Here is a 26,927-nt window from a genome sequence, read left to right on the forward strand (position 1 = left end):
ATGGCTTTAGGTAATTATTGTTTTACACATTTAACTGTTCTATTATACAGCAACCATATAGACTTGCTTATTAAATAAAATAATGAATAAATAGATTATGTCATTTCCTGGAAACTTGGTTTGACACAAAAGAAGTCCTCCGGATCGAAAGGAAACTGTGATGGTAAACTGACTATGTCACACTCTAGTTCTGAAGTATTCCTTTTATGTGTGTTTTGGCCTAAAGCATGAAGACTGTTGCAAACCAAGATGGGATCTGCTGCTATGTAAGCCCAGCTGGGAATACATTCTCACATTTTTGGCTTCTCGCTTTTGACAGTAAGAGAAAAACGTGTCACAGAATTTGCTTTTGTATTACAGTATCAGCTGCATACCAAAATAGATCATTAGGATTTATCAGTGTCTTACCTCTGGGAAATGCTTTCTGAAAACAAAGCATAAGGCTGAAGAAAACAGGAAGAGGATACAAGATGCTCACATTCCAAGTCATCTCAGACTCCCAACACTTGGAAAAACAAGCACCATGTTAAGTGATCCAGCTGTCCTAAAGAATATGGCTGTCCCCTTCTTCTCTTTTATCACAGAGGATAAGTGTTTAAGCTACACATGGTAATGTTCTTAGTTGTTATGGGAGAGATAAGTCTCCCACTTTTTCTCCTAAATATCCATTCAACTAATTTCTATCCTTGCAGAAGAAGCTTTGTTTGTGGAACTGTTCCACTTCCATGATCTAATCCAAAAAGACTCTTATATCTTCACTCTGTATCTGGAAAGAGAATAAGGAAAACAGTCTGACCTGTTCTTTGACGGATTCTTATTCCAGCCTCAAGTTTTGGTACTGAGAAGTGCTCTAGATAAGTTTTCATGTGCAAATCTGACATGTTTCTAACTCAAATTTGGTTAGGCATGGATCAAATTATAAACTATTTAAAGACAATGCCCAATGTTAAATTGACATGGAACATTTGATCTGGGATATATCAATTCAACTAAACTTTTCTCTTGTTTTGAGTTTTATCTGTCAGTACCTTGACAGAACTGGCATATATTTGCATATAATAGCAAGAAGGTTATTTTCCTAGTTCTCAGATAAGAACTGTGTGTTTATGTAAACAAATGACTCTTGTAAGATGATGCCTCTTAGTTCTCATTCAGTTCACCAAATAATTCTTATGAATCTCTCTCTTTCTTTCCCTCTTCCCCCCCCCCCCGGTGTAAATTTTTTATCCCATACTGAAAGTGATGTATATACATTTTGATGAAACATGATTTGATAAGCATAAAAGTAAAACGCAAAATTCAGAACATTTGCAGTATAATTTAATCACAGGGGGCATACACAAATAGCCATACAAACATTGACAGAAAAAATATCTTGGCAAAAGGATGGATCTTCAGGCATGGTTCACAACTATTAAGATTTATGACTTCAAAATATAGGTGAGGGACTTACTTTTAAAAAATAGGTGCCGTATTAGGATAGCTGGGGAAATGATAGACTTGCAAGCAGAAAACAGAACATTCATCTACAGACCCAGAAATATGAGAGAGAGAGAAAATAACAATTGACAAGCTGCATGATCTGATCTGGAATGAACTTCTTTTGAATTTTTGTATTTCTAGCAAAAGACCTAGAAAGGCTAGATACAGCTACTCCTAAGGATTTTGCTAAGATAAAATGAAGAGTCCTTTGGGATTGGGCGGCATATAAATATTTGTAAATAAATAAATAAATAAATAAATAAAGATCTTTATGACAACTAATTTGAGTGGCATAGAGGAAGTGTTCACAGTAGCCATGTTACTAATTTTATAATGTGCCTAAGTACAGTATTATTGCTGGATACTTTTTTTTCTTTTAATGACCTTGTAATCCCTTGCATTGGGGTAGAGTTGGGGCAACTGAACAGAGCCCTTCCTGTGCGGAGTTCCCAGCAGACAATTACTCATTGAGCCCAAAGAGAGAAATATCTATAGCTACCTAGGACTGAACTCATAGCTTGCTGATTGTGAGGTGAGAACTCCACCTCTAGGCCACCACATCGCTCTATTGCTGGATATAATAAAGGAGAAATATTTGAACATTTGAATAGTATAAAAACTGGCAGGCACCCCAACATGTAGATAATTGCTAAGATAAAGCTCAAACTACTTTACAGTAAAGCCAGTGCCTTTTCTTCTCATGGAATTATGGAAAATGCAGTTGAGTCTTTAATATACACTTGTGGACTATAAATCATAGGGACATATTAGAAGTAAAGGTTGGATATTAACATAAGCACTTCTGTTCTTCATGTTGAGCCTTTAAATTCACTTTCTTCTTTGTGAGTCTTTCCATTTTCTATTTATTATGCAAAACTCTCAAACCCTTTAAGCCACATTTAACCTTCTCCCACTTAGTTCTGCTTCTTTGATCTAAAGATGAAAAGAGAAAAATCAAAGTCAGTCTCACCGGTGATTATGCATTCTTTTATTTGCCTACAATTTGAACTTCGCATCAGAAAACTACTTTGAATTTTGTTTTGCTGGCTTCCATTACCCAGATGCAACATTAAATAACTATTTAGGGCTAAAACTCTAGAATCGTTAAGTTTGGAACACTGCCTGAGTAGATTTTTTTTAGCTCTCTCTGTTATTATTTTTAATCCTATTTTAAAACCCTGCTTTTATTGTCTATACCCTGGGCTATTTTAATTAAAATGACAATTTAAATACAACAATTTGGCTCCAATAGGAGAACAAAAATGGCTAAAATGAAAATACATTAATAGAAGATATTAGTTCCAGAAACACATTTTCTGATCCATTATCCCAGCCATTGCTGGACTGGAAACTATCTTCAATCATCCTAGGTTTCTAAAGGTGAAGTAATTTGGAAACCTATTCACATAAAAATGTCCTAATATCCAACTCATATGTAATGCATATAATTCCCATTCTCGCTCACTATATAGTCTTTCTTTTTTAAAAAATTAATTCTAACATAATCTTGATCGCAGAATGCTTCAACAATATGAACTTTCCAAAATGCCATCATGTAAGTTGCCAAATAATTCTTGGATCTTATTCCTGAAGATCTGACTTATCTTCATTTCCTGGGCAGAGCAGGAATATGATAAAGATCTGAGGAATCAAATAATAGTTTGTACAAGGCAAAGCCACTGTCAAATGCATTACTTGAAAAAAATACCCTCTGAACAATAAATCAACAATGCAATTTGAAAGAGAACGGTATTGTGGGAGAACCCAAAAGAGAAAGTCCCATGAAAGCAGGACTGTGTGAACTGTGCCTGAGCAGGGGGTTGGAATAGATGACTTCCAAGGTCCCTTTCAACTTTACTATTATTATTATTATTATTATTATTACTATTATTATTATTAACTGAGAGCAGGGAACAATAAATACAATCTGTTAGACCAGCCACTGGGCCAAAATGCTCAGAAATCTGCCACTCCCCTCAAATAATCAATTTTTCTTACACCACAACCTCTTGTTTCAGAAATCCACAGCCTTGGTATTCAACCTTATCTGCTTTCCCACTTCAACCACTTTTTCACCTATAGTTCTCTGGCTTTTTACCAAGCAATGTCTCTGAGGCCTCATACTGTATTTACCCACCCACAAATGCAGGGAGTCCTTGAACTCCGACCACAATTGAGCCTGAAACTTCTGTTGCTAAGCGAGACAGTTGTTAAGTGAATTTTACCCCATTTTACGACCTTTCTTGCCACATTTGTTATGTGAATCAATGCAGTTGTAAAGTGAGCAATACAATTGTTAAGTGAATCTGGCTTCCTCATTGACTTTGCTTGTCAGATGTTCGCAAAAGGTGATCACATGATCCCGGGCCACTGCAACAGTCATCAATATGAGTCAGTTGCCAAGATCTGAATTTTGATCACATGACCATGGAGATGCTGCATGGTGTGAAAAATGATCATGTCACTTTTTTCAGTATTATAACTTTGAATGGTCACTAAATGAACTGTCTACCTGCCTGCTTTCCTCCCATCTTTAAAGGTCCTCTTAACACACATCAGGAACAAGGCCAGTAGATTCCCTGATTTTAAATGGAGGCCTCAGTCAGCTATTGCATTAGCTTTAGCAGCAGGAAAGAGGAAAGTGCCAGGAGATGGTTCTTTTTTTTTTCAGCTGCCTTCTTCTCTTTCCTCCACCAGGTAAAATGTGGGTCTTTCCTTTCCCTGCTCCTCACCCTTTTGCTGCCCATTTCTCTCTGCCAGTCTTTGCTGAGAAGTATTGCCACCTGTCCCAACATTGGCTCTAGTAATACTGCATAGCTTAGATAGTTCCAAAACTGGTGATTAGCTGTGGATGATGGGGACAGAGGCAGCAATGTGCACCAGATGAAGTTCTGATTTCTCTAGCAGCTAAAACAAAAATGGCTGCAGAGGTACAGAATTCAATGGCTGGATGGAAAAGAGTCGCAATGTAGATTTTTCCTGGGTGAGAATCAGAATGCTTGAATAAGAAGCTGTCTTCCATCTTCTAATGGAAATTTAATTTCATGTAGGATTACTTTGATCCAGCTTCAGTATGGTATTAGAAATGGCCTGGCGTCATCTCCACTAGGTAGACCAAATCAGGATATCAACTCAGCAGAAAGGGTAAAACTACTTTAATTGAGATTAGCTGTAATAACAGAATTTTGCATATCTGATAGCAATGTACTTCCTCCTCCTCCTTATACTCCAGTGAATCTTCCTAGGCCATTTTCAAACATTATTTTGCTTAAAAAAATGTTTACCTAGGTAATGGCTCTTGCATATTTCCATTAAGGTCATCTTTCTTACTCTCTATGCTGACAACACTATGAAGTCTTTGTTGTGAGGATATGTCCCTGGTAAAAACTAGATGAGCTGTCAAAGAACCAAAAGCATGAAGCCTGTAAGAATGAACTAACAGGTTATACTCATGTACCTATAAGGCTACAGGTTTCCACAGTCTGGTACACTCCACATACATAAAAGAGGAAAAGACTCCTTTGGGCTGTGCTTAACTCCTGGTGACTCTATGGCACAGGTCGGCAACCTGCGGCTCCGGAGCGGCATGCGGCTCTTTGAGCCTTCCCCTGTGGCTCCCAGCCTCCTCTGCCTTTGCAGAGAGAGACAGAGACAGAGAGAGGCAATTGCGCTTCCCTGCTTTTCTCTCTCTCTTTCTCTCTCTCTCTCACTCACTGTGTGTGTGTGTGTGTGTGTGTGTGTGTGTGTGTATATGTAAAAGAGAGTGCACTCACAGTGTTCTCCGAGGAGCTGAAAAGCTTACTGGGCGGAGCTCCTCCCTTTGCTGCGTCTCTGCAGGAAGCAGGAAGGGCAGAAGAGAGCTAGCTAGCCCAGTTAGGCTGACTCAGGAATTCTGGGAGTTGAAGTCCATGAGTCATAAAAGAGACGAGGTTGCCTACCCCTGAGTTGTTGGACAACAGCTTGAAGCTTGCCAGGTGAGCAGCAGATAGGAGGGGGGGAGAAAGAGAAAGGGAGGGAGAGAGAGAGAGAGAGGAAAGAGAGAGAGAAAGAAAGAGAGTGGGGGAAGAGGAGTGGCAGACCAAGGGCAGATAGAGAGGGAGGGAGAGAGAGACACACACACACACAGAGACCCTTTTGACATCTAAAATGAAGATAACACTGCAAATATCCTTTTTTTACCTATGTAATTTTATTCTCTTAAAGCATTCTCTTGGTGATCATTGTTTTAATAGTATGGATATTCCCAAAAGTCATATTTTTATTTTTATTTTTAATGTGTATGTGTGTGTGCGTGTGTGTGTGCGTGTGTGTGTGTGTATATACACACACACACACACACACACACACATACATACATATGTAGGTCAGAAAACAAATATATACATATATATATATACATACATACACACACAAACAAACACACACACACACCTATAATAAAGGTAAAAAAGGATATATGCAGTGTTATCTTAATTTTAGATATCAAAAGGATTTTGCGGCTCCCGGTGTTTTGTTTTTGGTGGGAAACGGGTCCAAGTGGCTCTTTGAGTGTTTTGGGTTGCCTGCCCCTGCTCTATGGATACATCCATGTAATTTTCTTTGCCCTCCATATGGAAGTGGTTTTAGCCACTTAGACCTAAATTCTTACATCTTCTAAGTGCAGATGATGGGAGATGTGGCTCAATACAAGTGGAGGACTGCTGGTTGGAGATGATTATATTAGAATTTCTGGATAAATCAATTGATTTGACTATTTTGCCATGCCGTACCTGTGATGCTTCCTATTTGAGGACACTTCCTGTTGTGAAGATTGCAGCATGGTCATGTTTCCTGGGTCTGAGCAACTATACGACATTTCTGGCTGCCAGTCCTCCGGGGGAATCAGTTTCAAGCTCAAAATACCGAAAGCTCCTTGCCCATCTATCATGTCAACATCCATTTTATCTTGATAATTTTTTTCATTAATATTCCAAATGACAGTATTTGAATTAGGGTTAACATTGAAAAGGGTACAGAGCAGAGGAATATCATGCTTCAGAGGTCCATCCGGCAAGATGGATGGAACAAGGATGGAAAGATTTGGCTTCAAAGTTTCTACAAGAGGTGAAAAACGATAATGGTTATTATTAGCTATATATCCCTTGAATTTCTTTCTTTCTTTGTATGTTTAATTTGTATCCCAACTTTATTATTATTACAAAAAATTCAAGATGATAAACAGATCCAACACACCTTCCTCCTCCTATTTTCCCCACAACAACAACCCTGTAAGAGCTTGCGACTGGCCCAAAGTCACCCAAATGGCTTTCACAGCTAAGTTGAGACTTGAGCTCACAGTCTCCTGCTTTTTAGCCTGGTGCCTTAAATACTAGACTAAACTGGCTCTCTAAATTATGCTTGCAGGAAAATGCTAGGAAGATTTTTTTTTTAAAGACCTTATGTCTTATCCTACTCATAAAGTCTTGTATTGTCAAGGAAAGGACTTGTTTGTTTTTGGATAGAATTATTCGAAACATATTCCCTTCCATCAAAAAAAGAATTTGGTACATTCTTTTAAATTCCCTTTGAACTCTATTGTTCAATTAACCTAATAAGTAGGTTAGCTTGCCACATTCATAAAACTAGCAACCAGATCAAAGCAAACATTCTGAGACCGTGATAAAGCAAATTATAGCAGCCAAAGACCAATTCATTTTATAGCAAATTGTGAACAATACATGAAAATAAAAAATCAAAATGAGATGTATTGGGCTATTCACGGCAACGAATTCCCATACATTGGCCGGGCATTAGAAATGTTCAATATTTTCATATTTTCATGCCCACACTTTACAATTTATGATGGTGGAAATATCTGGATTTCTTTTTTTGACTGAAATGTGCATGCATCATATGTCCACCTTCCACTGTGAACCATCATCTTTCCAGATCTTCCCCAAAATGAGCTTGATTACATCATTTATTTATTAAAGTATATATCCCGCTTCTCCTTCAAGTCTATGGGTGGTACACATAAGACTCTGCTCATTTTTCTTCACAAGAACTCTGTACAATAGGATGGACTGAGAAAGCATAGCTGGCCCAAAGTCACTGAGGGAGTTATTAATATGTTCGAATTCTCACCTGTGATTATCACTCTTGTCCTGTGCATGAGTAGTATGCTGGGTTCCTGATTTACAACACAGATATAAATACCAGAGACATTCCTTTGTGCATTGTTGATAATCAGATTATACTTTTGCTCTCCTTTCAAGTTCTTGTCATCCTGATCAATCTTGCAAAGGTTTTTGTTTTGTCCTTCCTTGTACCAGGTCACATCCCATGGTAAAGCCTCATCTGAAATTTCACAGCTGATATTTACCGTTCCTCCAAAAGGGACCTCAATTGTTTTTACTTCATTACCCTGTGAATCAGCTGCTACAGTAAGAAAACAAATAAACCTTTTATTACAAAACAAAGCAGAGAGAAAATAGGAATGTGTCTCTTCTCTCCATATATGCATTCTTCACTCATTGGTTCAGTTCATTCAAACTTGCAGTCTACATTAAGATGGATTTCCCCCTCTACAAACCCCCAAAGTATCACCTTGCTGAATGGAGCAATTAGCATATAGTCTACACAACAAACTAATACACTGTCAATCAATCAATCAATCAATCCAATCAATAAGTTATAATTTGGAAAGTTCTTGAGTTGTATTTGTTTTATTCATGAAGGTATTATGCAAGGCCATATAAACAGAATAGAAATAAAACACAGAAACTATACAACTCAAGTGTTAAATTATTTGACATAGAAAAAAAATGGATTTCTGTAACATTTGTGTCAGAAAAAAGCTTTAAATATTGTCTGCAAAATATTCCTCAATTTGTTTTGCAAATTAGTGCTTTTTGTTTCTAATGTCATTATAAGAACAATAATTTGTTGGCTATAAGCTGTGCTCTGCTGATAGGAAATATTGAAAGCTGACAGTAATGCTTTGCTTATTTCTAGAGATGTGCTCTAAGTCAGACATGTCAAACACAAGGCCCGGGGACTGGATGTGACCCACGACATGGTTGCATGTGGCCTGCGAAGCCATCCTGGAAACAGTGAGGGAATGGCCCCCACTGCCCAGGCCACCCGGGAGCCAATGTACAATTTTGTGGTGGCCATCTATGCTGAAATGCATTCAGTCTTAGCTCCACAAGGCTGTCTAGAAACAGCAAGGGATCGACCCCTGCCACGCTGGCCCCAACCCCCTAAGCACGCACTGGGGAGGTGTCACCCTTTGTGAGGAATGAAGAAATGCACCATCGTCTGGAAGTGGCCAGCAAATGGCCCTTGCCTACTTCACATATCTACCTTGATGGGCTCTGGGGGAAGGGTTTCAGCAGGCAGTGGGGCGTTATCCTCACAGCACCAAGAGCTGAGCTGGGTGGTGCAAATTCAAAAAGAAGTGCGCCGCCGTTCAGCCCCCAGCCTGCCTGATTTCAGCAGGCAGCAAGGTGCAAAGCTGGCGAGCTTGCACCGGCCGACTCAGCCTCTCGGCGCTGTGAGGAGAGTGCCCCGCTGCCTGACGAAACCAGGCAGGCTGGGGGCTGGATGGCATTGCGCAGGTAACGTCAACTCTCACGTTGCTCATGGCATCCCCTCCCCCAAAGCCCACCAAGTCAGATATGTGAAGTAGGTGAGGGCCATGTGCTGGACACTTCCAGGCGATGGTGCATTTCTTCATTCCTCACGAAGGGTGACACCTCCCCAGCTGTGTTTCTTGCCTGTTTTTCTCCCTCCCTCATCTCAAATATGTTCAAGGAAGGAAGGAAGGAAGGAAGGAAGGAAGGAAGGAAGGAAGGAAGGAAGGAAGGAAGGAAGGAAGGAAGGAAGGAGAGGGAGGGCCTGAGGGAAGTCCTGCCTTAGTCCTGCCCTAATGCCCTTTCACCATCCCCTTGCCCCCTCCTCCTGGCCTATCCTGGGGGTCTCCCATCCTATTGCTAAGGAAGCTTTGGATACAAAGCCAGGTCTCCTCCCATGGAGAGGGAATGGGCCTCCCTCTGACTTTGCCCTCATACCCATTATGAGCAACTTGGCTAAGGAAAGCAAGCAGAGCAGCAGCAGCCTTGAGGAGGAGGTAAGTGCAGCTTGGGGTAGTGGGGCTGGGCTTGGTGCCGCAGGTGCTTGAGGGCCGGGCTGGGCATTTGACCTCTGCTGCCCAGGGCTCTAGAAAGCCTGCAGCAGCATCCAGCTCCCCCTCGCATGGCCTGAGAGGAACAGTGAGGCTCTTCCAGTGGATCATGCCTTGGCGTTTGCCCCAGTCCCACCCCCGTCTGCCAGAGACCCTCAGATCTGTTCCACTCCTGTCCAGGCCCCCACAGGCACCCTTGACACAAACGATGTAGAGCTGGCCATGCCCACTCAGCAGGCCACACCCACTCCAGCCACACCCACCCAGTAGGCTGCGCCCACCCTGGCCACACCTACCCGGCCCCCCAAGGACAACCGCAATGCTGATGCAGACCTCAATGAAATTGAGTTTGACACCCCTGCTCTAAGTGATCATTGAGATGACCTGTCTGAAGTCACATTCTGACAGTCATAGATCCAAGATAATAACCTCTCCCTCCTTATGTTGTGTGTGTATTTAAATATAAATAAAAAAGGCTGCATTGCACATGGATGAGAGAAATAAATTAGTGATTAATGGAGAAAAACTTCACCTGAAAGCACCCTTTCCTTAATGATAATTAACCTATGGAAGAAAATCAAGTAGTAAATTCTGAATCTGAATAAGACTAAGTTTTGAAAATACTTACCATGCAAGACAAGTAGAAGAATCCCAGCACAATGGGCAAACATCTTAGACTTCTCTTCAGCTTCCAGCCTCTTCAGTTAATTTTCAACAGTTTGATCTAAAACTCAGTCCATGCACAGCAACATCTTTAGAGTGCCTGTCACTCCTTAGAGAAAGAGAAGGAAGATTAAGAGAGGCAAGGAAAACATTCTCAACTGGAAAAACTTTAGATCTGTGTCTGATAGCTAACTTTCCCCCTTTTTTAAAAGAGAGCAGGCAGGGTTTTAGGAAGACATGTTGCTATGCAATGAGGAAATCCAAGCCCCTCTCCACCCACACTAATGTTCATATTACTGAGTAATATTATTCTGCTCAGATAATGCTATAATTGTATGTAAAATCACCTTGTAAAGCAAGGGGGCCAAAAATCAAGAACTGTGACACCCCCCCCCAACTAACCTAGTAACTGAAAATATCCTGCAGTCCTGTTCTAAAGACGTGAAGAACCAAGTCAAACAGGAGGTGGTGAAATGCAGGCAGCGGAATCCGCACCACTGTGTCAACCAAAGAGGTGAATCACATGCCACCAATGTTTTTTTGATGGCTTACTATCAACAGTTACCACCCACCTGGTATACATATATTGCAGCCCTTCTTTGGATGCTTACTTGAGCAATGCAGTTCATCAAATGCCTTATCCTGCTCTCCATCGGTAAGTCCATTCTGCTCTATCAGAAATCTCTTAGCCAAGCACTTTTGGATCTGATTCTGAGAAGAGATTTTCTACACGTGGCAGTTAGGGAGGCAAAAAATGTGGTATCTTATAGGCTAATAACATTTTAGCAGTTTTCATTCCATGAAATCAAATAAAATTTATTTGATAGTCTTTGAAATGCCACAGAAGCCATTGTAATTGTCTAACTTGATTTCTTAAAGAGTTTTCTCCACAACTCTGATTCTGGTGTTTTTGTTTTTTGTTTTAATTCTAGTCAAGATGTAAGGGATGGTACCTACAAAGGGGGAGGTGTTGTGATGGATTACAGTGAAGTAGTTTCCTAGGAAACTACTAGGAAGAATCACATTCTAAGGAGGGAGTGAAACAAGAGGCAACACCATCCAGACGTGGATAGAAAACAGAAGAAGAGAATTAGGATAGCCATTTTTTAGAATTTCCCAGGACATATCTGTTGGAGTGAGAGTATCAAAGGTTTAGTCTGGCAAGATTCTGCCTATTGGATGTAAGCAAATAGAGAACTGATCCTTGGATGGATTGTTCTATGTCATTCTTAGACTGGACTTGACAGAAATACAGTATTTTATCAAAGGAATAATGCTGCCTTTAAAGTTACTTACTTTATCCCATTATAGCATATATTTCTTCCAGTGGGAAACAGATCCTCATAACCTGTGGCCCAAGATCAACTGTATGTAGCTGAGGTGAATGTGATCTTTGACTTCCCTGCCCCTGATCTGACATAAAATTAAAATTAGAATCCCAATATATTATTCTTATTTTGTTTTCACAGTATACAAAGTCCAGAATAATCAGTTCCTATTTGTGGATGTTGGGGAAAAAGCAACACTCGTGCGCAATTTTTCAGAAAACATTACCAACGTAGACAAATTTCTTTGGTATAAAAGAGAAGAGAATAAACTAAGGCTTTTAACAGATAAATGTGGGCCTGATGGCAGCAATGGGAAATTTAACTGCAAGAGTGAAGCACAGGAGCTGACACTAGAAATTTTTAACACAAAAGAAGAAGACACTGGCTTATATCTGTATGCGGACAAAACCTCAAATTACTTTTCCTTGAACTTTGTCGATGCATTTTCTTTGATTGTGGGAGGTAAGTCGTCATCTTCAACCATTCAGTCATGTCTGACCCTCGGCCACTCTCCACCAGCATCTCCATGCCTCTCTGTCTCGCACTGCCTCCTTCAGATCCCCCATAGTCATCCCAATGTCATCTTTTATAGTGTCCAGCCAGTGGGTATTAGGATGGCTTCTTCTCCTTTTATTGATGATCACTCCCAGCATAACCAACTTTTTGAGTGAGTCAGCTCTCATTGACATGACCAAATTATGACAGCCTCTCTTTGGTGATCTTGACTTCAAGTGATATTTTTGGTGAGGTTCGGTCTAGGACTTCTTTGTCGTTATTTTTGCAGTCCATGGGATGCATAATAGTCACTTTCAGCACTACAGTTTAAAGGCATCCACCCTTCTCCTACCTGTCTTTTTCAGAGTCCAAGTTTCGCAATCATAAATGCCATAAGTAGCATAAATAACCGTAAGTAACATAAGTAGCCATATGTAAGAGGTGAATAATGGATTTGAAATGGAAATACAGATTAGCCTAATAGGGCTAAGATACTGTTTAGCAAATCCACTGAAAGCAGTTGTTCACTTTAACAATTACAAAGGGTCATTTGTTTATTGAGTTGTCATCTCCTCCTCCTCCTCAGACAGTTATACCTCAAGCAGTTGGGTGATGATTTTACAGCCTTCTGCACAAGACCAGGCAATACAGAGTGGCAGTCAGCTGGCTTGTGTGGTTCATGGAGTTTCCAACTGGGTCCAGATATCCTGGAATGCCTCTCACATTCTCCAAGATGGACAGACTCTTTTAATGAAAAACCACAGTGGTTCCTTAACATTTGTCAGCATCCTTTACATCCCTGAAAATTCTTCCATCAGTGGGGAGGAATTTATCTGCAAAGTCAAATTCAATTCATCTGGCATGCCCATGAGTCTGAGCACCACACTGTATGCAGGTAAATTATTTTCTATGTCTATGATAAAACGTTGGTTCTTTTGCACCCACAAGGTTTGAAGTAGTATTTCAGTGAGTCAGCTTTCTAATGCCATGGACACTACATATTGTCTGGAATATTCTTTGATCACCAATTTGACCATTATAAAAGTCACAAGATAAATCAGAGTTTTTTAAAACAACTTATCTGTGTGAGCAATGCTAAAGACCTCTGCTAATGAGCAGAGAAGGATCCTCTTTCTGTTCCATTTCTCCAAATCTGTAAAATGGGGAGCAAGATAGAATTAATTGATTTGAGTTTACTAAGCAATTGTGACTAAAACCAACCTCCTTTCTCTCTCCCCACTTCCCACAGAAACAACTTTCCATACAAATGACTATCAACATTATGCAATACCTTTGTCTGTCATAGGAATACTGGCATTTCTGCTACTAATTGTGATCTGGCTTTGGATTCGATGCTGCCCTTCTAGATTAGGTAACGTCAGGAAAATATATTCTATTTCATTGTGACATTCTGGCTTTGAAAATAGGAATATGCACATGCTAAGGCTTAATATGACAGCTAAGGTGGGATCCAGCTTCAACTATGGAGATCAAAAAGTCAAGATGGCAGCTGTCACCATATGTTCAAAGCCCTGCTCCTTTTATGTGCCCTTTGCAATCACTGGGTATTTCCCTTTCTGGGTATTTCCCCACTATTATCTTTTGATTGATTGAAAGAATTATTAAGATCAGCCCTCCAGGGATCTTCAGAATGATGTGCGAATAAAGCAAATTCAGAAAGGTCATAAAATCACAATAGAATTAAAATAAAAAGACTTGAGCAAAGACTGCCATTTTTTTGCAAGATATCCAGCTTATGCTCCTCAGCTTCCAGTTGAGGAGAAAAAACACCCAGCCCATCTTCTAGCTTCTTAGGGTGGAAGGTCAGGCAACAAAGCTTCTGAGGGTTGATGGCCTGTTCATTGGCAAGGAGTATTGCTTTTCCATACTCTTTCATAGACAAAAGTGGCCTTGGAAGCTTGGAAATTCTTTGACAAAACTGAGTAGGTTGATTAAGACCAATGATATATATAATCTTCGTAGGAGATTCAGAAAAACACATCTTTAAAAAGGGCAGAGACCAAGATATTTTGAGAGAGAGAGACACAGAGAGAGAGAGAGAGACAGAGAAAGACAGAGTCAGAGAATGAACAGCAGCAAGGGTGACAATACCAATTCTTTCATGGTATCATTCCTGTGGCTCTGCTTGCAGTTCAATCTCAAGACTTAAATATGATTCTGTTTATTGATTTTATTTGATTTATATATACCAAATATCTCTGGGCATAAGCACAAGATAGAGTCTTCAAGAGCCCAGGGCATCAAGAGAAAAGTCCAGTTAAATGTTAAAACAAAAGAGAAAAAAAGCAAAGAAAATTACATTTTTTTAAAAAAAATGTTTTCTTTTTTTCCTATAAGGTTTCCAGCCCAAGGATTCAGTGCCACCAGCTTTAGAGACATTACAGGTATGTCTGTTTGTTACTTTTCCCTTTTTGGACAATATTTCAAGTTTTGCTATTGCTTTTCCTAATGGTTATTGGTAGCCCTATGTTGTTAATTGTGAAGTCGTGTCTGACCCATCGCAACCCCATGGACAACATTCCTCCAGGTCTTCCTGTCCTCTACCATCTTCTGGAGTCCATTTAAGTTCACGCCTACTGCTTCAGTGACTCTATCCAGCCACCTCATTCTCTGTCGTCCCGTTCTTCTATTGCCCTCAATCTTTCCCAGCATTAGGCCCTTCTCCAGTGAGTCCTTCCTTCTCATTAGGTGGCCAAAGTATTTGAGTTTCAACTTCAGGATCTGGCCTTCTAAAGAGCAGTTGGGGTTGATCTCTTCTAGGACTGACCGTTTGAATGCCTTGCAGTCCAGGGGACTCGCAGGAGTCTTCTCCAGCACCATAGTTCAAAGGCCTCAATTTTTTGTTGCTCAGCCTTTCTTATGGTCCAACTTTCACATCCATACAATGCAACTGGGAAAACCATGGCCTTGACTCTACGCACTTTTTTAAAAAATATATATTTTATTAGATTTTATATGGGTAGGGAAAAGGTAGGGTCAGTGCGGGTACAGGAAAACCGGGATGAAAGGGTGTGAATAACTACAGTAAATACATAATTCAGCAAACAAGCTGTCATCGGGTCTTCATATTAAGTATTATTGTTTATATAATACTAGACATTTATAAGAATAAATCGATATAATTACAACTGACATTTGGTAAAAGATTAATATTCCTTTAAATAATTAACGTAGTTAATAGCATAACAACTATTTCCAATCATCAACCTTAATACTTAATATAGTAAAACTCTAAAATCTCTTCTTATTCTAACGTGTTTCAACCCACTGATAAAATTTTCCCCAGGTTTTATAGAAGATTGAATCTTCTTTCTCCTTTATCTCTAACGTTAATCTGTCCATTTCTGCACAATCTAGAATTTTCAAAATTATAATCTGGTCTGATGGTAGGTTTTCATTTTTCCAAAATTGGGCAAATACTATTCTTGCAGCTGTTAATACATGTAATATTAAATAATCATTTTCTTTGCCATAGTTAGGTCTTAATATATTTAACAGGAACAATTCTGGTTTAAATTCTATCTAGATTTTCATCATCTTGTCTAACCATCTATGAATCAATATTTTTTTGCAATAGAACATATCCACCAGGCATGATAGTAAGTACCCGGTTTTTGCTTACATTTCCAACATGTATCCGATAAATTTTTAAACATTTTCGCTAAGTGAACTGGTGTCATATGCCATCTATAAAACATTTTATATGTTTTCTTTGTATGTTACTGCTTTAGTAAGTTTAATATTTTTATCCCACAGTTTTTGCCAGTCTTCTAATTCTATTGAATATCCAAAGTTCTTTGCCCATACTATCGTTGTCTCTTTTACTTGTTCTTCTTCCATCTTCCAATTTAATAAATATTTATAAAGCTTCTTAATCAAATGTTCATCTGTTTTTAAAAGTATTTTATCAAGTGGGGTCAGCTCTTCGTAAAATCCCATTATTTTTATGTCTTTTTCATATCTTGTTTGAATTTGCAAGTAGGGCCACCATGTTAAGTCAATATCTTGTTGTTGAAGGGCTTGCCTGTCTTTGAGTTTTCCGTCCTTGTCCAAAATATTTTTATAACTAATAAGTTTATCATAATTAATCAAATTCGGGTAAGCAAATGCTTCCATCGTTGAAAGCCACTCAGGAATTTTCATATACATTTTGTGTCTAACTTTCTCCCTTTCAGAAAGTAAAATATTTCTTATAGCATGGTTTTGAAAGTACTTATGTATTTTAGCTTTCTCGTACCATAAAAAGGCATGCCAGCCTAGCTGAAGGTCATATCCCTCTAAATAGAGAATTCGCTTATTTCTCAGAGTAATCCATTCTTTAAGCCAAAGCAAAATAGCTGCTTGGTAATAAAGTCTCCAGTCCAGAAGTCCAAAACCCCCTCTATCTTTCGAGTCTTGTAGAAGTTTACCTTTAATTCTTTCTTTCTTTCTTTGCCATATAAATCTTAATATCATTGCGTTTAAATCGTCAAAAAATTTCTTACCCAGCTTTACAGGAACTGTTTGAAATAAAAAAATTAGCTTTGGTAAAATGTTCATTTTAACAGTCGCTATTCTTCCTAGCAATGATAGTTGGAGATTTTCCCATTTTCCTAAGTCAGTTTTTATTTGTTTTATTAGTCTCTCATAATTATCTTCTTCTAGTAATGTATATTTCGCCATAAGATAGATACCTAAATATTTAACTTTTTTAACCATTTGAAGATTTGTCTTTTTGGCGAGTTGAGTTTTCTGTTTGTTAGAAGTAAAGTCTTCATCCAGGTTCATCCAAGCCGGGAATAAATAAGCAAACATGGTGACTGCTTTGGGAAGAAGGTTACAGTTTATTGCAGAAAGATGGTTCTTCAGGAAAGAGCAGAAGAGAGAAAAAGACTGAGCACATGGGGCAGTAGGCTTTTATACCCCCTCTAGCCTTGTTTGGAATAGTTCCCTGTTCCTGTGGCATGAACCTTGAGGCTGTTTCTGAGTGTTTGTCTAGGCCTTGATATCTGTGGTTTAATTCTATTATCATATCCTGCTTCCCAGGTGATGGGGCTGATTCCTAGAGTTTGGGTGGGGTATGCAGATCTTCTCTTTTGTCTTCTTGATTGCTCTGGCTCCAACTTTCTGATGGTTTTACATTTGCATTTGTATGGGCCTAGCTCTTGCTTGGGGCAGAGAGATAGATTTGGGGCCAGGTTTGGTTTTAAAAAAGTCCTTTTGAGGAAAAATATATTTTTCTGCCCTTTTTAATATTTCTTCTCTGGGCTAACTTTCATCATGTTTATCAGTTAAATTTTTTAACACTTTAGTTTTTTCCCTATTTATTTTCAGTCCAGCCACTTCTCCAAATTTTTCAATTTTCTGCAAGAGTTTAGGGGCTGTTTCCAAAGGCTCCTCTAAGATAAAGACCAGATCATCCGTGAAAGCCTGTAATTTATATTTCTGGTCTTTAATCTCAAGACCTTTAATTTCTATGTCTTGCCTGATGTTTCTAGTCAATACCTCCAGAGTAGAAATAAATAGCAGGGGGGAGAGTGGACATCCCTGTCTCGTACCTTTTTTAATATCAAAGCTCTCTGTATAATCTCCATTTATAAGTATCCTTGCTGATTGTTTCTTGTAGATCGCTTGGATTGCTTTAATAAAGTTTTCACCAAAGTCCATTTCCTGTAGTTGTTGAAACATAAATTGCCAATTTAAATTATCAAATGCTTTTTGCGCTTCAAGAAATATAAGCGCCATCTGGTTCCCTGGATGATTTTCATAATACTCCAAAATATTTAAAATAATCTTTAAGTTGTTCTTTATCTGTCTTTTAGGAAGAAAGCCATTTTGGTCTGGGTGAATAAATTCTATTAAAAAACTTTTCATTCTTTCTGCCAAAATTGCAGCAAAGATTTTATAATCCACATTTAGTAATGATATTGGCCTATAGTTTTTAGTTTGTGTAGGATCTGTATCTTCTTTAGGTATCAAGGTAATGTTAGCTTCAGTCCATGAGTTCGGAACTTAGTCTGTCTGCAGGTAGTCCGTCCGGCCCCAGTGTCTTATCTTTTTTTTTTGTCTTTTAATTGCCTCTATGATCTACATCATTGATATCTTCTCATTTAACTTCTGTCACATGTTTTCTGATATTTTTGGAAGATTGCTTTTTTTAAGTAGTCCTGAATTGCCTCTTCAGAAATTGTCTCAGCCTTATAAAGTAGCTCATAAAAGGCCTTAGCGATTTTTTTTGTAAAAATTTTTATTTCAATTTTCAATATATTTAATACTTTCAAAACATTATATAATAAAAATAAAAAAGAAAAATACCTTTAAAATAAGACCTTAGGTGTCGCTCGTCTATCTCCCCCCAACTGCGTCCATCCTCTCAACCTTCCTTCCTACTTCCCTACTCCTTCTCTCCTCTCATCTCCTCTCTCCCCTCATCCCTTCCTCCCATCCAACTTCCTTCCATCCCTTCCTCCTCCCCTCTCATCCCTTTTCGGATACAGTTCAGGGGAAATACCCGAACGGCACTCTATCTATTTTATACATTAATATTTCTATAAATCTAACCTACTTAATCCCACCCATCCCCTCCCTCCCTACCCCCCCACTTAGTGATTTTTTTAATACCATCATTATGACAGTGTATTTCACCCTTTTCATCCAGTAATTTACTTATTGATCTTTTTTCTCTTTCTTTTTTCAATCTATATGCAAGCCATCTACCCGATTTATTAGCATTTTCAAAAAAGTTCTGTTTGGCTCGTTTAACCTGTTGTGCCATAGTATCAGTCTCAAGTAGATTTAATTTATGTTTTATTAAGTCCATTTGTATCTTCAAATTTTTCTTTTGTGGATCAGTTTGTAACTCCAGCTCCAATATACCAAGCTGTTTTTTCAATTTGGACTGTGTGAGTCTCTTTTCTTTGTTCCTTTTGGCAGCATAAGTTATAGCTAAACCTCTAAAATATGCTTTTGCCGTATCCCAAACATTTTGAATAGAAGTATTTTCCTTTTTATTGATCTTAAAAAAAATTCCATTTCTTTTGTTGCTAATTGTAAAAATTCTTTTTCCTTCAAAATAGATTTATTCAGAGACCATCTCAATATTTTCTTAGATCCTTTCCATGTCATTTTAATTGGGTTATGGTCTGCCCAAATATTTGATTCTATTTCAACTTCCTGTATCATAGTCTTCAAGTCATAGGAGATCCCATATCATGTCAATTCTTGAGCAAGATTTATGCCTGTTAGAGTAAAAGGTATATTGTGCCTTTCCTGGATTCATCTCTCGCCATATATCCTGCAAACATAGTTCATCTTTCATTTTTAAACAAGATTTAGGTAAAATATTACTTCCTTTCTTCCCTTGTTTATGGCTTTTGTAGTCTCAAACTGCATCCACAATTGCATTAAAGTCTCCCACTATATACGCACTTTTGTTGGCAGGGTGATGTCTCTGCTTTTTAGTATGCTGGTAGCCCTATAGATCTAGTCATATGACTGTTGTCTTTTAATGTGTGGCATATTCAAAAAAGGATGTCTTATTTGGGAGGGTCAAGAATATTTAAGAACTATATAATAAATTAATAAATAAGTCAATAAATCTGCAGACTGGATTCCTTATTTTTGGCTGTGAGAGAGAAGGAAAAATGCAATCTTCTTATAAAATGGCACCCCTAATTCATGGCTTGTACTCCTCCAGGTGTCTTATATACATATAATAGTATGGTTAATACACCTGCGTGCTTAGAAATAAGCCAACCTGAGTATAGTTTGGCTATAGTGGTTTTCTTGTTATGACTCTGAATTATTACTATTATTTCATTTCATCTTTTAATAATCAATTATTACAGGAGGACATTTGCTACTCTGATCTGGTGTTTCATTCAAATAATGAGGATAGGGAGAAGGCAAGACAAACATCTGTGAAGATCTGAGCAACCAGTGAAAACTGATAAGCAGAAACCTGGATGAAAAATATAACTCATCTTTAGAAGCTGGGATTAGAAACTCAGATCTGAGATTTTCATAGAATGTGACCCTAAGATTTGATTTTTCCCTTTTACAATGTAAATAATTATCTATTTTACACAACTGTCAATAAAGGAATGAGTATTAATATGTATTTGTAATAAAGGAATACTTCCAATGAACCACTGGTTTTCTCACCATTTTTTGGCTAGTGAGGAAGAGTTTTGTAAACAATCTGATTACAAGGTCTTAAGAAATTGAAATCTTGCACTCTTTTGTGATTTTGAAGTAACTTAATAAAGGTACAATATTAATATGTATTTTTTAATTCAATAGCTACATCATTTTGCTTTTTAAAGAAAAGAACAGTTCACATGCAATGATGGCAGTATCCATTTATTCTTTATCATTGACTTTGCTGTGAACTGAGTCCCATTATTCCTAGGTAGAAGAATTCCTTATCTATTTTATCTGTACTTGTAAAACTTTCCACACCTGGAATACTGCAACCAATTTTGGTCACCATATTACCATATTACAAAAAAGATGTTGAAGGTTTGGAAAAAATTCAGAGAAGAGTAACTAAGATGATTAAAGGCCTGAAGACTAAAACATACAAAGAACGGCTACAGGATTAGTCTAGACTTGGCTAGTCTAAAGAAAAGAAGAAATAGGGGAGACATGATAGCAGTATTCCAATATTTGGGGGCTGCCACAAAGAAGAGGGGGAGTCACATTATTCTCCAAAACTCCAGAGGGCAGGACAAGAAACAATAGTTGGAAACTGATCAAAGAGAGAAGAAACCTGGAATTAAGGAGAAACTTCCTGACAGACAGGACAATTAACCAGTGGAATAGCTTGCCTTCAGAAATCATGGGCACTCCATCACTGGAGACTTTTAAGAAGAGACTAGATAGTAACTTGTCTGAGATGGTATAGGACAGTTCTCCTGCTTGAGCAGGGGGCTGGACTAGAAGACCCCCAAAGTCCCTTTCTATTCTATTCTATTCTATTCTATTCTATTCTATTCCATTCCATTCCATTCCATTCCATTATGAACCAGATATTAAGAAACCATTGTACAACAGTGTCACATATTATACCAGTCTTGGTCAAATCATGTTATTATGTGGTCCCACTCCAGAGTAATTAAGGAAAGTTATTGATTTGATTTGATTTTAATTTTATTATTTATTTGACTTGTATGTTGCCCATCTCTCTTTGAGGCGACTCCAATATATTAAGTTATGTTTCTCCCAATTCTCTTGCACTACTTTATCCATTCAGATATTGAGGCTGGACTAACCTTCCCATACCCATTCTAAAAAAAAATCAATTCTTTTTTTGGAATTCCACGTTCCTAGGAAATGCTTAAATGTTTCAAGGAGGAATTGCTAAGCATTTTTTGCATGTAGGTTGAAAATTCCACTATATTTAGTCTGTTGCATAGTTGCTCCTGGCTGCCCCAGGCAATGCAGAATAAAGTCCAGCAGCACTACAGGTACTCACGACATACATCAAGGAAACTACAATTTGACCCTTTCTGTATCAAGTCACTATCATTTCAGATGGCAAATATTAACTTTGCCAAAGAGTAGCAACACACGGAAGTGTCACTGTACTTGTGACCTAAGTGTTTATGTCAGTTTCATTATATCTGTGACTCCCTTTCACACAGGATAGAACAACCACAGAGAAGAAGAAAAAAACCCATCTGGTTAAACTATTGATATTTTTCTGAGGAAAAAGGTAGAATAGTGATCTTGCATCAAACCAAGCCAATTTGGTCTAGTGGTTAAGGTCCCAGGCAGGAGACTGTGAGTTCTAGTCTGGCCTTAGGCATGGAAGTGGGCTGAGTGACCTTGGGCCAGTCACTCTCTCTCAGCCCAGCTCACCTTACAAGGTTGCTGTTGTGGGGAAAATGGAAGGAAGGAGTATTAGGTATGTTCGCCACCTTTATTATAATGAGGTATAAAAATAATAAAGGCAGGCTAATCTGAACAGTAAAAATTAAATTGCAAAGAAAGAGAGATTTGCTTATTGATCTTCTGCTTTCCCAATCTGCTCCCTTGTACCCATCTTGCAAAAGAAGGGATAGCAAAGAAGTCTGTCAGTTTCTGTCTGGAAGGGTTCCTTCACCTCAAACAGCAGTGGGTGTTTCTGTCCTCCCTGTACTTAATTTCCATTTCCTGCAAGATTTTTGCATCTTCTAATTCTTTCCATGTCTCCAGGCTTTCACATGGAAAAATGAGCATCCCCAGCAGCAGCCTGAGACAGTTGGTTAGTCTGGTTGGGAACAAAAAAGGAAATGTTCTCTGCAAATCTGAAGTAACTGGATCATTATCAGATGGCAAACTGCCTTGCCCAGACCTTCCCTTTTGCACTCTGGATTAAATGGTGTGAACATAAGCCACATTACACAAAGAGTGTTGTTGAGTCCTTGGCGAAAAGCAGACGCGAGAAGCAGTTGTAGTTCTCAGGTTTCCTTTTATTCTGTGTTCAGCTTACAAGTGAAGGCTTCAGCAACACCCAAAAGCTCCTAGCCTCTTATATAGGCAGTTCCCGGGTAATTGTGTTACTTTTCCCGCGCCAGCACCCGCGCATGCGCACAGGCGCTGGCGACAGCCTGTCTGGTCCCGGGCAGCTTGCACCTGCCCGGGACTGCCTGCAAACGCCCCAAGCCCGTTTGCAAGGCTCGGGACATAACACCCCTTTCCCCCGGGCTAAGACTACTACCAACATACAATTATTTCTTGATGCAGTGTTCTACTCTCCAGTGCTCCTACTGTTTACTGGCTTTTGTTTGGCCAGCAATGTTATGTAATCCTCTAAGTATTTAGGAGATTTCCTTGCTCTCTGTGACCTTCTCAGCTCTGGGTTTCTGACAGGTGTTTCCTGACTGAGGGGAGATGTGAGCCTCCTTATCATGCCTTGGTGCCTTCCAAGGACTGTGCCCCGATGCCTGGCCTGCTTGCTCGCCCACCGGGCTCGTCAGGCCAGGGCTTCGGTCACTTTGTGACCTGGTTGACCTGCCTAGCTGTAGGCCCTCGGGCCCCTTGAAGTGATAGCCACTGCTGGGCGTCTCTATAGAACCTCCTAGGTCCATCCAAGACCTGTCAGGAGGCTGTCCAATCCCTAAGCCCCATTCTGTGTCCGGGCTCGTGTGGGTCTCTGTACCTTCCCAAAACTCAGTTACTCCCTGATTTGGGCTAGAGGTGTTGCGGTCGGGACTTGGTTCCTCGACCACCTCCCTGTAAGTTTGACCCCCTGTAGGACTTGGGGTAAGGTCAGGCCAACTCTGGGGATTATGTGCCAGCTCTCTTGCGGGGTATGATTTATTGGGATGCTCCCGGGTATCCTCCCTGACTGGAGTACTGTGCTGTGCAGGTGAATAGTGATTGTACCCCCGGGGTGACTCCCTGGCTGGAGTAGGCGTGAATGCCTGGTAGTTGGATAGGCTCTTAGAATTCCTGTTTGGGGCACTCGCGGAATCTTGGAATGGGCCATTTGTGGCTCCATGATTGGAGGTGGGCAGCAGCTCGTGCCCCTCCCTTTGCTCTAAAGGGTCCCCCTCCCCCCCTGGAAAAGACCCAGGAGTCTCATCTGAAAGGTCCCGCCTAGGGCGGAGTTGGTCGATGTGCCGACGCAGGACACGACCGTTGTCCAGGGCTACCTCGTAGGAGAGAGGACCTGTGACCCTGGAAATAGAAGCGGGGACCCATGTATGACCAGGCCCGTAATTGCGAGTCCAAACCGGGGCACCCACAAGTAGTTGTCTAGGTGCCCTAGGATGTGAGGTAGATGAAGGCAGTCTGTCCGGATGCAACCGGTCAAGCTTCGTAGTAAGTTTGCGCCCCCAGCGAAGTTCAGCTGGGCTTCTCCCTGTAGAAGTGGACGGTGTGGTGCAGTAAGAAAGGAGAAAGTCAGCCAACCTTTGGTGCCAGTCCCCATAGGTGAGTCTTTTCAAGGCGTCCTTTGTGATGCGGACCATGCGTTCAGTCATACCGTTGGTGGACGGGTGGAAGGGTGCAGACGTGGCATGACGAATCATGTTAGCCTGTAAGAAAGCTTGGAATTCGGAGGAAGTAAATTGAGGGCCGTTGTCAGAGACAATGACATCTGGGAGCCCGTGTGCAGCAAAAATCCCCCTCAGTACCTGAATAGTCTTTGCAGTGGTGGTGGATGAGACAGGTACAACCTCAAGCCATTTTGAATGACTGTCAACGAGGACCAAGAAGAACTGGCCCTGAAAGGGCCCAGCGTAGTCAATGTGCACCCTAGACCATGGGGACTGTGTATCCTCCCATCTATGCACAGGAGCTTGGGGCATCTCTGGGCGAGAGCGCTGGCACAGGTGGCATGCATGCACCTTAGCCTCAATGTCCTTATCTAAACCAGGCCACCACAAGTGGCTGCGCGCAAGGGCCTTCATGTGAACAATGCCAGGATGACCCTCGTGGAGGGACTCTAAGATCCTAGTTCTCATTGAGGTGGGAATGACAACCCTGTTTCCCCAAAGCAGACAACCCTGAGAAGTGGACAACTCGTTCCTTTTGGACCAGAAACTCTGAAACTCAGGACTAGGGCAGTGCTCAGGCCATCCAGACAAAACCCAAGAAAGGACACGTGAAAGTGTGTGATCTGTGCCTGTTTCAGCGGCGACATCCCTGGCATTCAGAGGGGACTCGGGCAAGGCTTGGATGGATAGAATGTTGACAGCTGGCGCAGGGTCAGCTTCTACTACTGGCAGGGGCAATCTACTGAGGCCATCAGCATGGCCCATTTCTTTCCCAGGCTTGTGGAGTAAGGAAAAATCATATGCAGACAGAAAAATAGACCACCTAAGCATTCTAGGGGAAATGATTTGGGGAGTTTGTTTACGTGTGGTAAACAGTCCCAGCAGAGGCTTATGGTCAGTGAAGACCGTGAAATGCCTGCCATACAAGAAATCATGGAATTTTTTAATTCCAGCAACAACAGCCAGAGCCTCCCTGTCTATCTGAGCGTAGTTGCGCTCAGCAGAAGACAGTGTTCTGGAGTAATATGCAACAGGAACCTGAGTTCCATCAGACCTGAGGTGGCTCAGGACGGCTCCTACCCCGTAAGGGGAAGCATCACAAGCGATGCACACAGGAAGGGACTCATTGAAGTGTGCAAGGACACTGTTAGAAGTGAGTAAGGCCTTGACCTCATTGAAACTAGCCTCATGTGTTTGTGACCATTGCCACACTGCTTGTTTGTCTAATAGCCTGTGAAGAGGCTCAGCTACACTAGCTTTATGTGGAAGAAAGGAATTGTAGAAATTCAGGAGGCCCAGAAAGGCCTGAAGTTCGGCCTTAGACTTTGGCCTAGGTGCTTCTAAAATGGCAGTTAGTTTGGATTCAGCAGGGTGAATCCCAGCAGCATCAATTTTGAATCCCAGAAATTCAGTAGAAGGCACCCCAATTTTGCATTTGTCTCTTTTGAGCCTGAGGCCTGTTTTCCTGAACCTTAACAGAACAGCCCTTAGCCTTTCAGCTAGAATGTGTGTGGAGTCTCCTGCAATTAAGACATCATCAAAGTAGGGGCAAACCCCCGGTATGCCCCGTAGTGTGTTTTCCATTACGCTTTGGAAAATCCCAGGAGCGACATTCACTCCAAACTGTAGCCTTTTTACCTTAAAGGCTCCCCTGTGGGTCACAATAGTCTGAGCTATAGCAGCATCATCATCAACAGGCAGCTGTTGATACGCTTGAGCTAGGTCAAGCTTTGCAAAAATGCGCCCCCCCTTGAGGGAGGCCAGAATATGACTGACCACAGGAACAGGATAGGCATGTTGCTGCAATGCCTTATTAAGAGTGCATTTGTAGTCAGCACAAATGCGAATGTCCCCATTTGCCTTTAGAGGCGTGACAATGGGGGTCTCCCAAGGGCTGGAATCAACAGGTTCTAGGATTCCCTGTTGGATCAGTTTGTCTAACTCAGTGTCAATTTTACTCTTTAAAGCAAAAGGGACCCTTCTTGCTTTAATTCTAATGGGTGTGACAGTGGGGTCTAGTTTTAAGGACACAGGAGGTCCCTTGAATGTGCCCAGCTGGGGGCTGAAGACATCTGCAAATTCTTTGCAGACTTCCTGTAGGTCGAGTGTTTGTAAGCTGTTGAGCCCCGTGACGTGTATCCCCAAGGCTTCAAACCAATCGAGTCCTATGAGACTCGTTCGTTCACCCCCTACTACTAATATGTCTAGTGGACCTTCAAAATTCTTATACTGTACGTTAAGGGTGGCCTCCCCCTTAACACACACTCTCGAATTTTGAAAGTCTGTTAACACAATGTCAGAAGGCCTTAATTTAGCCTGAGTTCCACTGCCGGAACAAATCTTCCTAAATGTATGTAAGGATATGATTGAAAGGGCAGACCCCGTGTCTAGTTCCATAGTTAATGGAACCCCTTGTAGCTTCACCTTGAGTGACAGCTTTTTCTTGATGGGCTTGTGTGTGCCTGTCCTGAAGATGCTTCTTCGCGAAGCGCAAAAACCTACCCTATTCTGGCTGGGGACCCTGGTACCTTTCAGGCGCAGTTCTTCCTGAGGTTGTACCTTTCGTCGGCCCAGACACACAGCTGCAATATGTCCTTGTTTCCCGCACGCCCGGCAGATAGCGGAGCGGAACTTGCAGTCGGTTCTCCTGTGGCGACCTCCACAGCCGATGCACTTGAGGGGAACTGCAGAGCTTCCTTTCTGATTCCCTTCCTTCGTGGGGTGGAGACGGTCGACTTCCTCGTCCGGATCCTCCTCGGAGTTCCCTTGGACGTCCTCTTGGTGCACGGATGCAACATCTGGACTGTTCCT

The 26,927-nt window shown here is 40.6% G+C and overlaps 2 protein-coding genes across 2 annotated transcripts; one reads left to right on the plus strand and one right to left on the minus strand.

The window, feature by feature from the left end:
* Positions 1 to 1,373: 1,373 nt before the first annotated feature.
* Positions 1,374 to 11,785, minus strand: LOC120305372. The gene is made up of 4 exons (XM_039337119.1): positions 10,275 to 11,785; positions 7,606 to 7,899; positions 6,252 to 6,576; positions 1,374 to 2,415 (listed from the first exon to the last, which is right to left on the minus strand). The coding sequence occupies exons 1-4, from the start codon at positions 10,315 to 10,317 to the stop codon at positions 2,397 to 2,399; spliced, it is 681 nt and encodes a 226-aa protein (XP_039193053.1). The 5' UTR covers positions 10,318 to 11,785; the 3' UTR covers positions 1,374 to 2,396.
* On the plus strand, positions 10,928 to 20,233 carry LOC120305332. Its single transcript, XM_039337016.1, has 6 exons — positions 10,928 to 10,964; positions 11,779 to 12,099; positions 12,719 to 13,027; positions 13,382 to 13,504; positions 14,491 to 14,537; positions 19,980 to 20,233. Exons 1-6 carry the CDS (start codon positions 10,928 to 10,930, stop codon positions 20,061 to 20,063), a joined length of 921 nt encoding a protein of 306 aa, XP_039192950.1. The 3' UTR covers positions 20,064 to 20,233.
* The last annotated feature ends 6,694 nt before the right edge of the window (positions 20,234 to 26,927 follow it).

The sequence above is a fragment of the Crotalus tigris genome, unplaced genomic scaffold (assembly GCF_016545835.1).
Source record: "Crotalus tigris isolate CLP2741 ecotype Arizona unplaced genomic scaffold, ASM1654583v1 scf7180000017668.6805642782:7212621, whole genome shotgun sequence".
NCBI classification, from domain to species: Eukaryota; Metazoa; Chordata; class Lepidosauria; order Squamata; family Viperidae; genus Crotalus; species Crotalus tigris.